Source organism: Salvelinus alpinus, chromosome 16 (assembly GCF_045679555.1).
Source record: "Salvelinus alpinus chromosome 16, SLU_Salpinus.1, whole genome shotgun sequence".
Classification (NCBI taxonomy): Eukaryota; Metazoa; Chordata; class Actinopteri; order Salmoniformes; family Salmonidae; genus Salvelinus; species Salvelinus alpinus.
Genome location: NC_092101.1, coordinates 17,827,863 through 17,840,557, shown reverse-complemented (window position 1 = coordinate 17,840,557; position 12,695 = coordinate 17,827,863). Strand labels below are relative to the sequence as shown.

The following is a 12,695-nucleotide window of genomic DNA, read 5'->3' as shown; positions in this document are numbered from 1 at the left end:
CATTCATTATTCATTAATCCCGCCCCTGCCCGCCCGCCCTGCCGATGCCAAGTAAACCCATGTTCAGGGCTTTAATATTCAAAGGCTTCCTTCTAATCCACAGTGAATGCCTCCCCTCAGTTCATCTCTAAAAGCTGCAGTTAAGAAAAGGGACTTAGGGAAAAAGGCCCATTTGGAATCACAGAGTGTGATAAAATAACCTCCAATGCTTTTCTCTGAGGGCACAGTGGAATGTGGCAGTGGGCTGCCACTCAGATGCCCGTATGGCTAACATGGCCAGTCCTAATGACCTACTGACACGTTCTCTATCATTATGGGTCCAGCTGGAGCACTCCCACCTGTAGGAATAATCCATATCATAACAACCATCACAAGAATGGCTTTTTTATCAAGCCACTCAAGATTTCAGCTAAAGGAAAAGAAAATGAAAGAAAACGAAATTGTGTCTCCTGCTGTCTGACTTGACATGATAAGGTTAATATGTCAGAGTCGGATAATGATGAAGCAGCGTGACAATAGTGGTAGTATTTGTTTTCCTAAAATAGCTCATCCCAACAGACCCTGAAGAGGATGTTTGTTTTATCTGAATATCAATCTGATTTTGCTAGTCTGCAGGGAAGGAGGAGTTAGAGGATGCACTTAACCAACTTCAGAGCTAAGCCTTTCATGATTCACCATTACTCAATAGAAGACTACTTCATCCCCTGTAGGGTGATTCCATGGAACACTGCAAAATACAAGGAACAAAAGAGATGTCCAGCTCCATTACCACCGCCTCCCTTTGCAGAGCTGAAGCTAACAGGATTCTACCCAGTCATTCAGCCAGCCTCTTCAGCTGTCTATTCCTCAGCACCTCCGCCATGTCTCTCTCACTTACCATCCCTTCACCCCCCCCCCCCCCCTCCAACGCAGTGCTTTCCCAATCATCAGCCTCAATCCACTGACTGCCTACATTTTTCTCTCTCTCTCTCCCCCATCATCAACCTCAATCCACTGTCTGGAATCTCGCTCTCTCTTCCTCTTGTTCCCCCTCTCTCCCCTCGTTCTCTCTCTCGTTCTCTCTCTCTTCCTCTCGTTCTCTCTCTCTCCTCCTACCATGTGGCGTGTGTGCTCCCTCTCTATCTCTTTGTCTCGTGCTCCATTAATCTCTCTGTTCAGCCAAGCGCAGGCAGAGCAGAACCCCCACTACTAAAAAGAACCACTTCAGCGGGACAGTAGTGGATAGGGGGTTGGGGTGAGAAGTGAAGGGTAGAGGGGGAGAGGGGGACTCACACAGCTCAAATGCACAATGCTAAACCGGTTTAGCTATGATGGCAGGAGGGTTACAAAAAAGCCCACTTTTTTAAAAAGTGCACAAGCTAGTGTCTCTTCGCAGGAAATATAGTCACTCTCGCCCTACAGAAGCGCTCCAGGGTTTTATTGCCTGAGATTTTCCAGTCGAAAGCTTACAAGCACCTCATACTTCAGATCAGTTGTACTTGTACAAAGAGCAAGAAACAGCAATATAATTCAAACATGTAGCCTGCAGGAATTCTATAATGTCGGAGGAGTTCTCAGTTATGAAGAAACAGAGAAAGAAGATACAAAATGAAACTTTCTGATTGACAGGAATGAGACGACATAATTGCTTTCTTCTGTCATATCGTCTTGTTCAATCTAATAGAGGGAAAATTAAGTTACTCGCACACAGTGAAATGAATCTTTATTATAATTTGTAATAATAAACTATATCATGGAGGTCAATTATATTTTATTTTAAAGTATCCATTGTAATGTGCCCTAATGAAGAACAAAACTGTCTCCATTAAAAAACAATGAATCCACAGAATATGAAACACAAAAATGAAATTAAAGCCAAGGGCTCACTCTCTTTCAGGAAGCAGCCTGCCGAGATACAGGCATCATGTATTCTGAACCTGAACAGAACATGAGATATTGTTATATAGTGTCTGATTATATGGAACTGAACGGCCCTCGGCTGGCGCAAGCCAATTATCCTTCCGTTGGATTACAACATTATTCATGCTTGCTAGCTGAGCCACTGAACGCATGACATGCTGGGGAATACACGGAGAGCTTCAGTGGACATTCATGTGGGAAGAAGAAATGACTGGGGATTTGTCAACTAAAAACAAGCCCGGTCATTGTTGCAAGGAAGTGTGTGTGTACTGTTTGATATTGTAATGTGACGCTAGAAATCTGCTCTCTCGCTGAACACTGGGCATCACTCTTCCTTATCACTAATGATCTGAAGATATGCAAATAGACCTATAGTTAGAATCATGCGTTTATAAGAAACGGTAACAGTGGGGACACTTCTTCTCCACTGGGTTGCTGTCAATGCCATGTTCTCTCTGCCATTTCTACATGAAGGCCTAACAAAAAGTACTCATATCCCCATTCTTCCTCCAGTCTCTCGATAGTGGGTGAAAATAGTGCCATTTGTAAGAAAAGTCTGTCTCTCAATCTCACCTTGGCTACGGGATTTTATACAACCACTAATTTAGCTGTACATTCATTACTAATGGGAAATTAAAGGAAAAGTTCCAAATGCCAGGGAAGAGGGTTGCTATGCCAACAACATTTGAAGATATCGCAGGTACATCTGACAGTCTGTCTCAATCCTGACATCTGTGCAATCAATTTGTTAATCCAACTACTGTGCCAAGACAATATCCTGTCTCCACAAACACTTTAGGCTTGCTGGCATTTCACTCTACCACTTTCATAGACAAATCGTGACAGGCCAACGTTTTAAGGGAAGTGACTGTGGGTGTGAATCGATGTGACAATAGCATAAAACCCGAAAGCAGGCCACTGAATGCCTAAATAATCTATAACAGGCAGGCAGCTAACAAATTAACTGGAAAACAAGTTACTGAGGGAGCAAAATAGGTCAACACAGCTAATATTCAAACAACCCGAACAAAAACTAGACTATTTAGCTGTTTTGATTTTAGGGCTACAAGATATCTGCTATTAGGTGTTTTTGTTGGGAGAGTAAATTGACTAAAGGACTCACGCCAATGCCCCATTGCCCAGGGTAAAATCTCTTGGACCATTTGTTCTTATCCTCGGAGAAAATGCATTTCACACAAACAATCATTCTAGAAAGGGTATGGTCAACAACACTGATTCAACATATAGAAGGCTAGTGCTAGAGGCAATCTACTGTAGCCACGGCATAGAAAGGCTGCATTCAGGATATTTCTTTGGAAACGTCATTTCTTAAGAGAAAGGCTGTCATAAGGAATGCAATCATCATTTTGATAGACAACCAAAAGCGACAGTACACAAACTAAATGAACAATATTTGCCGTGCGAACCACCCCTACATATTTAAAAATCGGAATAGAAACCAAAGATAACATGGATTTACAGTACACGCCTTTTTAGTGAGCTACTACACACCGGGACATAATCCAATACTGGACTCAGTTTCTGACAATCATATTCCAGAAACTCATATTTACTCTGTGTAGTCTGCTTTACGATAATATTCAAACATATTTTGAGCGTGATTTGTTGCGGTTAATAGACTACAATAACGACAGTTCAGCTACCATTTTATCACCAAGACATCAAAGTGTTTATGATGACTGACAGTGTTCATTACGCTTCTCCATCATTAGAAGACAGTCATATTATAAAACAAGAATTAGACCAATTAAAAAAATGCTGTAGGCTGTCTGGCCACCTAAAGAATACAAAGAGCTTTCTGGTCAAAGGAATTTGACTACAGCCAATTTAAAACAAATGTAGTATTCGGCGCGTCGTTTAGGCCTATACGCCAACAATTAAGACATTTTAGAGCAGAATCAGCTGCAAATGAGATGAATTGAAGAAAACCGCCCGCGGAGCAACTGGTTACCCGTGTAAATAAGAGCATTTCTCTCGACAGCCAACAGTAGTTTGTTTGTCACTTACCGCCAACGCACAGCAATGACATCTCTTAGCTCTGGCTATGATCGCTCCCAGATGTCTTCCACCGGCACCGATATTTCAATTCGGAGTAGATGTCCGTATCTATAGCCTGTATAAATAGGTGGATGGAGTCAGCTCCGTTTCTACTAGAAGCTATTATACGTCACTGTTTTGCGACAGTAAAAAAAATCTGATCTTTAGAGTCTTTTGTCGTGCGCTTTCCCTCTCATGTATGGATCAATTTAGGGGGTTATATTTCAACCTCAGCTCTCCGCTCCCCGACGCACAGCCATCTTGTTCAGCACCACCACTGTAAGGACAGTTCCCGAGACCTACGTCACGGTAGTGATGACGGGATGAACCAAGGATGCTCGCAACACCTGACTGTCAGGCCTCCCTGAACGTTTCGTGGTCCTGATGAAAATCCCAAATATAGTCTACAGCATCTTCTAACCTCAGATTAGATAACTGGACCTAAGAGAGAGCATTAAACTTGTCTTCAAGTCCACTACCAATAATGACAACGAGCAAGTAGTACTACAAGCAGTAAGCTAGTGTAATGTGTAAAAAAGAACAAGAATACATTAAAGTATAATTTAGGAATCCATACACTTATAGAAGAAACCCATTCAATAGCTTACATGACATCGGAACCTTGACTGACGGTTATGTTCCGTGCCTCGAATTAAACGGCCTCTCCTTGTTCTGATCCCAAAGCTTTCAGAAACACCAACTTTTTTTTTTTTTTTTTTTAAACTAGGCAAGTCAGTTAAGAACAACTTCTTATTTACAATGACGGCCTACCCTGGCCAAACCCGGACGACGCTGGGCCAATTGTGCGCCGACCTATGGGCTACTAGGCATAATTTCAGGAGGCATGTTGGTTTGTTCTTAATCAAGTGTAACCACAGCAAAAAATACCTTGGGAAAGGCCTCCAGCGAATAAAGTGTATCTAAACCACATCAATCTGTCAATTCAGACATTTAGTATAATTTAAACTGAGTACAACCCTATCAAGCTAACCACTGACAACGTTTCTAAGTGGAGCTATACCACCATCTGGTGGGGGGGATCTAGAAACTAAAGTTCAGACAATTCGTTTGTTCCGTACTTCTGTCCATTATAAAGTGAGGGCAGCAGGTGCCATCAGCAGCTATTGAGTCATCATGCCATTTCAGACATCATCCATGTGTCACCATATGCTCTATGTGCGTCACGCTCATCCTTAATGAAATCCGGGAAATTACACACATTTACTTTTATTGCAAATTGAAATAATGATTACAAAAGGAGACAAAACTTCCATTTCAAATTCATTCCAAAAAAAACATTACAAAAAAAACCTTCATCCAAAACTTCCCACCCCAAAACTAATGTCAATAGCATTACAAAAAACTATTCTGAAAATGTTGCTATGATCTTTTCCAGTTAATTTGGTCTCTCATTTGACACAAGTACACTTCCTCAATCTCCTTATTTCAAGTGAAGACATATGGAAAAAGGGCATGTAAACTGCTTTTCCCATGATTATTTTCCAGAAACCATAGGAACTATAAATGGAACAAGGTAAGGCAGTTGACATAATGACTGTTCACAACAAGCCTGAAAGGCTGACATTTGCCTCCAAAGCTGAACAAGACTGTACACATGCAGATACAGTGCCTTCAGAAAGTATTCAGACCCCTTGACTTTTCCACATTTTGTTATGTTACAGCTTTACTCTAAAACTGATTAAATTGTTTCCCCCCCTCAATCTACACAAAATACCCCATAATGACAATGCAAAAATAGACTTTCAGACATTTTAGCTCATTTAAAAATAAACATCACATTTACATAGGTATTCAGACCCTTTACTCAGTACTTTGTTGAAGCACCTTTGGGGAGCATTGCTGCACAGATATTTTCAAGTCTCTCCAGAGATGTTGGATCAGGTTCAAGTCCGAGCTCTGGCTGGGCCACTCAAGGACACTCAGAGACTTGTCCTGAAGCCACTCTTGCATTGTCTTGTCTGTGTGCTTAGGGCCGTTGTCCTGTTGGAAGGTGAACCTTCGCCCCAGACTGAGGTCCTGAGTGCTCTGGAGCAGGTTTTCATCAAGGATCTCTCTGTACCTTGCTCCGATCATCTTCCCCTCGATCCTGACTAGTCTCCCAGTCCCTGCCGCTGAAAAACATCCCCACAGCATGATGCTGCCACCACCATGCTTCACCATAGGGATGGTGCCAGGTTTCCTCCAGATGTGACACTTGGCATTCAGGCCAAAGAGTTCAATCTTGTCTTTAGGTGGCTTTTGGCAAACTCCAAGCAGGCTGTCATGTGCCTTTTACTGAGGAGTGGCTTCCGTCTGGCCACTCCACCATAAAGGCCTGATTGGTGGAGTGCTGCAGAGATGGTTGTCCTTCTGGAAGCTTCTCCCATCTCCACCGAGGAACTAGAGCTCTGTCATAGTGATCATTGGGTTCTTGGTCAACTCCCTGACCAAGGCCCTTCTCTCCCGATTGCTCAGTTTGGCCGGGCGGACAGCTCTAGGAAGAGTCTTGGTGGTTCCAAACTTCTTCCATTTAAGAATGATGGAAGCCACTGTCTTCTTGGGGACCTTCAATGCTGCAGAAACGTTTTGGTACCCTTCCCCAGATCTGTGCCTCGACACAATCCTGTCACGGAGCTCTACAATTCCTTCGATCTCATGGCTCTGACATGCAGTCAACTGTGGGACCTTATATAGACAGGTGTGTGCCTTTCCAAAATCATGTCCAATCAATTGAATTTACCACAAGACTCCAATCAAGTTTTAGAAACATTTAAAAGGATGATCAATGGAAACAGGAGAAACCGGAGCTCAATTTCAAGTCTCATAGCAAAGGGTCTGAATACTTCTGTAAATAAGGTATCTGTTTTTATTTCAAATACATTTGCAAACATTTCTAGAAACTCACCTTGCAATTAGGGGGTATTGTGTAGGGATTGCTGATGAATTTTCTTTATTTCATCAATTTATATATTACACTGTATACCACAGAGTAATGCTATATAGACTGAGCCTTGTGTTTTATCGGTTTGTAATTTGTCTGTTACATCAGAAAGACATCCCATCTATCCCATGACTATACTGAAGGGCACCGATTTGACCTGGTGTTATACCATCCGGGATCCACATCAAGTCAGAATGGGTGTGGAGGTCCCATCATAGCTTCTCACTGAAAATAAGGGAGAAGACTGTTAGAACAGTGTGATCATTCATAAACAACAAGGTTAAGTTGTACTGTACGCATGCAGATCTAGCGAGTGTTTGAATTTGACAACGTTATATGAATGGTAATGCACCCGACTGTAGGTACTGTACACTAAGAGGCATAAATATCACACCCCCCAAAAAAATTTTAACCTCCCATTATTTGTAATGGTGAGATTAGCATGTCTTGGGGGTATGATCTTTGTGCCTCTAACTAACCATTATTCACAATTCATTCATGATTATCTGTAATCATGGTAGCATCCATATTAATGTAGAAGTGTTTTGAAACATGTTCTATTCTTAATTACAATAAAAGTGACTCCAAAAGGACCATACATTATTTACCATTAATTTCTATTGGGCACAACATAATCTGAAACACAACCAAAGCAAACTGCAAATATGCATCCAACAAGTTTGTAGAGTTTAGTGTTTCCCCATTTAGCAGTGGTGGGCCTAATTTTCAGGATGGTAAAACATTTTCAGTGTAAAATTAAACAAAATTGAAATAAAATCATCGTTGAGAACTAACAACTACAAGAATAAAAACTAGACAGTCGGGGATAATCTAATATTCCAAAAATGTCATGGCGCCCTCATTGATTTTGTTATAATGTTTGTGTCACTCAGATAACATAACACAGCTAAGCCATGGCAAAATGTGTAGAATTGCAGGAAATTAGCTTTAAAAATGCAATTTCTTTTTTCAACATCATGACAAAATGTATACAATTGTAAGAAACTAGCTTTAAAAGTAAAATATTCTCTCAATCTCATGGCAAAATGTGTAGAAGTGCAGGACATTTGCTTTAAAACAACATTTTGTCTACAGCCAAGAGGGCCTCTAAAATTTTGCCACCGTTGCCGAACAAAAATCCTAGAGTAAACACTGGAGTCATGAGCTTGATGTAATCATTGAGTGCTAGGAATATGGTACCAAATACTACACGTTTGACTACTTTAATACATATAAAAGTGAATTTGTCTAAATACTTCAAAATAGGGATACCTTCAAAATCAGGGGACTAAGTACATCAAGTGCTTTCATTTCTAAACGGTAAAACAGATATGTATGAAAATACCCTCAAATAAAAGGTGACGTTCTATACAGTCGCCTGATATGAAACATTTAACCTTAAATCCAAAATACTGGAGTATAGAGACAAATTAAACATTTCAGCTTCACTGGCCAAATAAATACATAGGAGAGTGTATGTTCCCTGACATAACTCAATACCTCTACATCAAGGTGTTAGATAAATTCACAGGTGTGTTACCTGTCCAGGTGAGAAAGGACATCGCGAAGCTGAGTCAGCAAGGCACGGTGCTCATGAGGGTTGCTCTCCAGAGTACCACTCAGGCGACTCAGGTAAGAGTCCAGGGTACCAAGAGAGGGGGTCTCACCTGTGCCTGCAAAGAAAACACAGTCAACTAGGGTGGACTCCAATCAAGTTGTAGAAACATCTCAAGGATGATCAATGGAAACAGGATGCACCAGAGCTCAATTTCAAGTCTCATAGCAAAAGGTCTGAATACTTATGTAAATAAAGATGTGTTTTTATTTGTAATAAATTTGCTAACATTTCTAAAAAAACTTTTTTCACTTTGTCATTATGGGGTATATTGTGTAGATTGATAAGGACAATTATGTTTATTTAATCCATTTTAGAATAAGGTTGTAACATAACAAAAATGTGGAAAAGGGAAGGGGTCTGAATACTTTCTGAATGCACTAGAAGTAATTGCAGCCAAGTCGTACAAAGAGATTAGGCTGAGTATCAGGGTCAGAGATGGATGGAAGGGCCCCAGTGACAAGGTGCTGACCTGGCAGGGCCACGGTGGACAGACTGCTGACGAGGGTGTGTTTGATGGCCAGCAGGTGCCTGTGTAAGGCCTGCGTCCGGAGCTCATCCTGCCCCAGTTCAGCTTCCAGCCTCTCTTTGGCGCTGTACATGTCTGCTATGTGCTTCTGCAGCACGGCGTTCTGCTCCTCAAACTCAACATTGGCTTTGCGAAGACGCCGAAGCTCTGCTTCCCGGGCTGGGAGCAGAGAAACAACCATTAGTAAGGAAACAGTTAGTACTTTCTTCACTGAAACAGTGTTTGTCCCAGAGACCCTCCTCTGCCCGTCTCTTACCCTTGTTCTGGTCCAGGAACTCCTCTGTGAATATTGGAACATCAAATCTGTTGGACAGGTAGTCTGAACCCTAGAGGACATAGTTCAAAACAAATCAACCCTTTAACACATGGAACAAAAGCAGGAAGCCTTCTTAAAACCTTGTGTTCATTTGACATAACACATTCAGAAACACAACATAAGCAAATAATGTAAGGCAAAGAGCATACCTTCAGAGCAGCTGATCCAGAACTGTTGGCATTGATAATGACAGATGGAGACTCCTCTGAAGAAAAAAAAACCAAGAGAACTTTATATACAATGCTCAAAGAAAACAAATGGATGAAAGACATATAAAAAAAAAGCTACAGTTTTTACCAACCTGTCAAATGGATGAAATAGGAGCTGTGTGTGTAACAACCCTCAGTTAATAAGGTAGATGTGTCACAACTCTCACCTCTCTTGACCTTCTTGTCCTGGATCTTGGCACTGGTGATCTGATAGGCCTCACTCTGTTGGTATTCTCTCAGCTCCCGGGCATACTGCAGCTTTTCTCGCTCCGCCTCATCCAGGAAGCGCTGTCAGGTCAGCACACAAAAAAACTTCAGTCCACTCCAGATGTAACAGTATTACTTCTGTCCCTCTCCTTGCCCCAACCTGGACTTGAACCAGGCATCCTCTGCACACATCGACAACAGTCACCCATGAAGAATCATTACAAGAGGAACAACTACTTCTAAGTCTCAGAGTGAGCGACGTCATTGATTGAACGCTACTAGCGTGCACCGCTAACTTGCTAGCCAGTTCACATCGGTTACACTCGCCCCCCTTTGACCTCCCTCCACCGCAGCAAACCCAGCAGCTGGACAGAGCACAACTGAGTGACCCGGATCAACAGCATCAATGTAACCGACGTCATGTGCGCTACTCACAGTATATCTTCCTCCACATAACAGGCTCGAAACAGTTATGCTCGGCTTACAGACACACGTGACTGCCCTCCTTGACAACAGTTTGAGCTATACAAAAGGTACCAATTGGATAGCTCCATTGGCAACATTTTAAACTAGATGTGGAGTGAGCTTACAGTACATTCTTAACTCCATTAGAAACACACAGAAGAGATCTCAACACACTGCGATGGTAGCTTCCAATCCCAGGCTTCTCCTCAAGAAACATGATAGCCTGTAGTTTTTAAATGAGACCTACCTGGAATTATCAAACAGACCATATCCTGGCAAGCCTATACCTATTCATATAACTACAACTACGCATACATCTACTGAATGCACTGCCACTAAATACAAACCTGGGGCAAAATAATTGGTAATTGTTCATACATTCTACAACTACATTTCCCTAGCCAAGCCTGCAGGTACCTGTTTGTCATGAGGTGCTAAGCAGCTCCACTCTGCGCCCAACCTCTTGGTAATTTCTGGAAAGGGCAGGTCAGGGTACTTAGCACGGATCTGCTCTCGTCGTTCATTCAGAAAGCGCACATATCCAGTCACTGGTGCCTTGGGACCGTTGGGCAAAACCTTCTTTCTCTTCTTACCCTTTGGCCAACCCCTCTTCTTCACAGGCTGTACAGAAAGAGAACGGATATGCTATCCAGGATGAAAAGATAAAACGATAACCATGTCAAAGTGTGCATCAAGAGTCAGGAAACATAGCATAACATCATCATAACAATGCTCGTGTCCCATTTAAGCAGTTTATAGAATGGTAGCAACATGTTGAAAAGGATTGGATAACCAAACAGTGGGTAGTCTGTGTATACACAGCCAGTAATTGTACAGAATTTACTGCTATTCATGTCAGTATGTACGGGGTCCTTTCCCCTTCTCTTGCCTCTTCGTGTGCTGCATCAGAGGACGGCATGCCTCTTGGTGGTGGTCCATCATTCTGCTCCTGTTTCACACCTCCCATGATATCCTTATCCCAGTGAATTATATGCAAGTAGGATACATAGGATTAGAAAGACACTAGTTAGTACTTCATACTCACTCATTGAGCTTGTCAGATGAAAATGGTTATGAGAGACAGGGACTATCACATATGTTTGTCATTATAAATATTAGCTAGCTAGTTAGCTAACGTTACAGGACAGAGAATAGCATGTACTCCTGACGGACAAAAAACATGTAAAAGCGAAAACTGTCATCTGCAATCCTCTTTCCAGCTGTTCGGGCATGATCATGACACGTTTCTGATAAACTAACGTTAGTGTTCGCTCTGATAACGCGAACTAATGTAAGGTTAACTAGCTAGCTAAATAAATAGTTGGCTAGCAAACATCGATGGGACGGGACAACGGGAAAACGGTCAGTACAGTAGGGGGTAGTAATACACTTACTGAACATGACGTAAAATGCGTCAGAGATGTGATTAAATATGCCAAAGGGAACATTTATCTGACAATAATACTAATTGTAATATAGCTACATTTTTATGTCATTCTCTAACTAGCCTAGCTAATATTGTATTACTTACCCCAAAGGTGTTCTATGATATTGACAAGACAGTCGAGTGACCGCTCTAACAATGGAAATACATGTTCTCAAAGATGGAAGGTAGGCGGGAGGAGGCGAAATCAGTTGGAACATTCTAGCCAATAAGAGGGCAGATACGCGTGTGATCAACAGGCACAACCCCCTCAGTCGGCGCAACTCCGATAAAAGTAGTTTTTCCCCAAAAAGTTGCCGGTATGCCACGTTCGTTCACTTATATCTGTGGATTCGTAACAAACTAACCATTGCTAAACTTAAATTCGATCAAATAAGCCTCACGTCGCAAAATAGCAATTACATTTTTTGTTGACCAAATTCGACAATCTCATTGACCTCCATACAAAAACTCCTCACTTCGTTGGCTTATATTCGTGGACAGATTTTGGGCGGAGTAAACTGTCTTGCTTCGGCTCTTCCTCTCTGCCTACCCCGTATTTTGGGCCAATGACTGTATTGGGCCTCTCAATCTAAGGTCAGGAAGAGCGCCTTCTCATAGCTGATTGGCTGACACAATAACTAGTTAATTCTAACTTTGTAATGAGGTTTTAGATTGTTACTGTAACATAATTTTTTACACTTCAGTAAAGTGTATCAGATTGGTTCATATTTCTGCTCTCATTTTGGCATGTGTTTTGATAATGTACTCTTGGTTCTAAAGTGATATTACAACAATACTATTCGGCCTATCCCTGGGAGATTGTTTTTCTTCGAGGCTAATCATCATCAGTTATAAGTAATTGGACATAAGATCTCTGTGATTAGTTTTACTTTGTCCCAAATAAACATCAATAGCCTATCCCATCTCATTATATTGGGCAAGTAAAATCATATATCCTATACTGTTTAGAACAGTAGTTCAAACGTGCACATTTGGAAACTTAGATATAGACAGTCTCTATGAAGAATGT

The 12,695-nt window shown here is 41.6% G+C and overlaps 2 protein-coding genes across 12 annotated transcripts in view; both read right to left on the bottom strand.

Moving 5' to 3' along the window:
- Nucleotides 1-4,242, bottom strand: part of unc13a (unc-13 homolog A (C. elegans)) — a 52,855-nt gene extending 48,613 nt beyond the window's left edge. For all 8 annotated transcript variants that reach the window (XM_071345096.1, XM_071345098.1, XM_071345097.1 and 5 more), the window contains exon 1: nt 3,928-4,242. In XM_071345096.1, the coding sequence (XP_071201197.1) occupies nt 3,928-3,949 (22 nt within the window). In that variant the 5' untranslated portion in view covers nt 3,950-4,242. The remainder of the gene's footprint in view (nt 1-3,927) is intronic.
- A 926-nt stretch (nt 4,243-5,168) lies between these two features.
- Nucleotides 5,169-11,889, bottom strand: LOC139540984 (SWI/SNF-related matrix-associated actin-dependent regulator of chromatin subfamily E member 1-related-like). Of its 4 annotated transcripts, none has more exons than XM_071345094.1 (9): nt 11,771-11,889; nt 11,129-11,212; nt 10,657-10,884; nt 9,735-9,855; nt 9,508-9,563; nt 9,299-9,368; nt 8,986-9,201; nt 8,439-8,571; nt 5,169-7,123 (listed from the first exon to the last, which is right to left on the bottom strand). In XM_071345094.1, the coding sequence occupies exons 2-9, from the start codon at nt 11,204-11,206 to the stop codon at nt 7,111-7,113; spliced, it is 915 nt and encodes a 304-aa protein (XP_071201195.1). In that variant the 5' UTR covers nt 11,207-11,212; nt 11,771-11,889; the 3' UTR covers nt 5,169-7,110. The 4 variants fall into 4 exon arrangements, with proteins under 4 accessions (XP_071201195.1, XP_071201196.1, XP_071201194.1 ...); XM_071345095.1 differs by having other exon boundaries at nt 10,657-10,860; XM_071345093.1 differs by lacking the exon at nt 11,771-11,889 and adding an exon at nt 11,634-11,748 and having other exon boundaries at nt 10,657-10,860.
- Nucleotides 11,890-12,695: the final 806 nt, after the last annotated feature.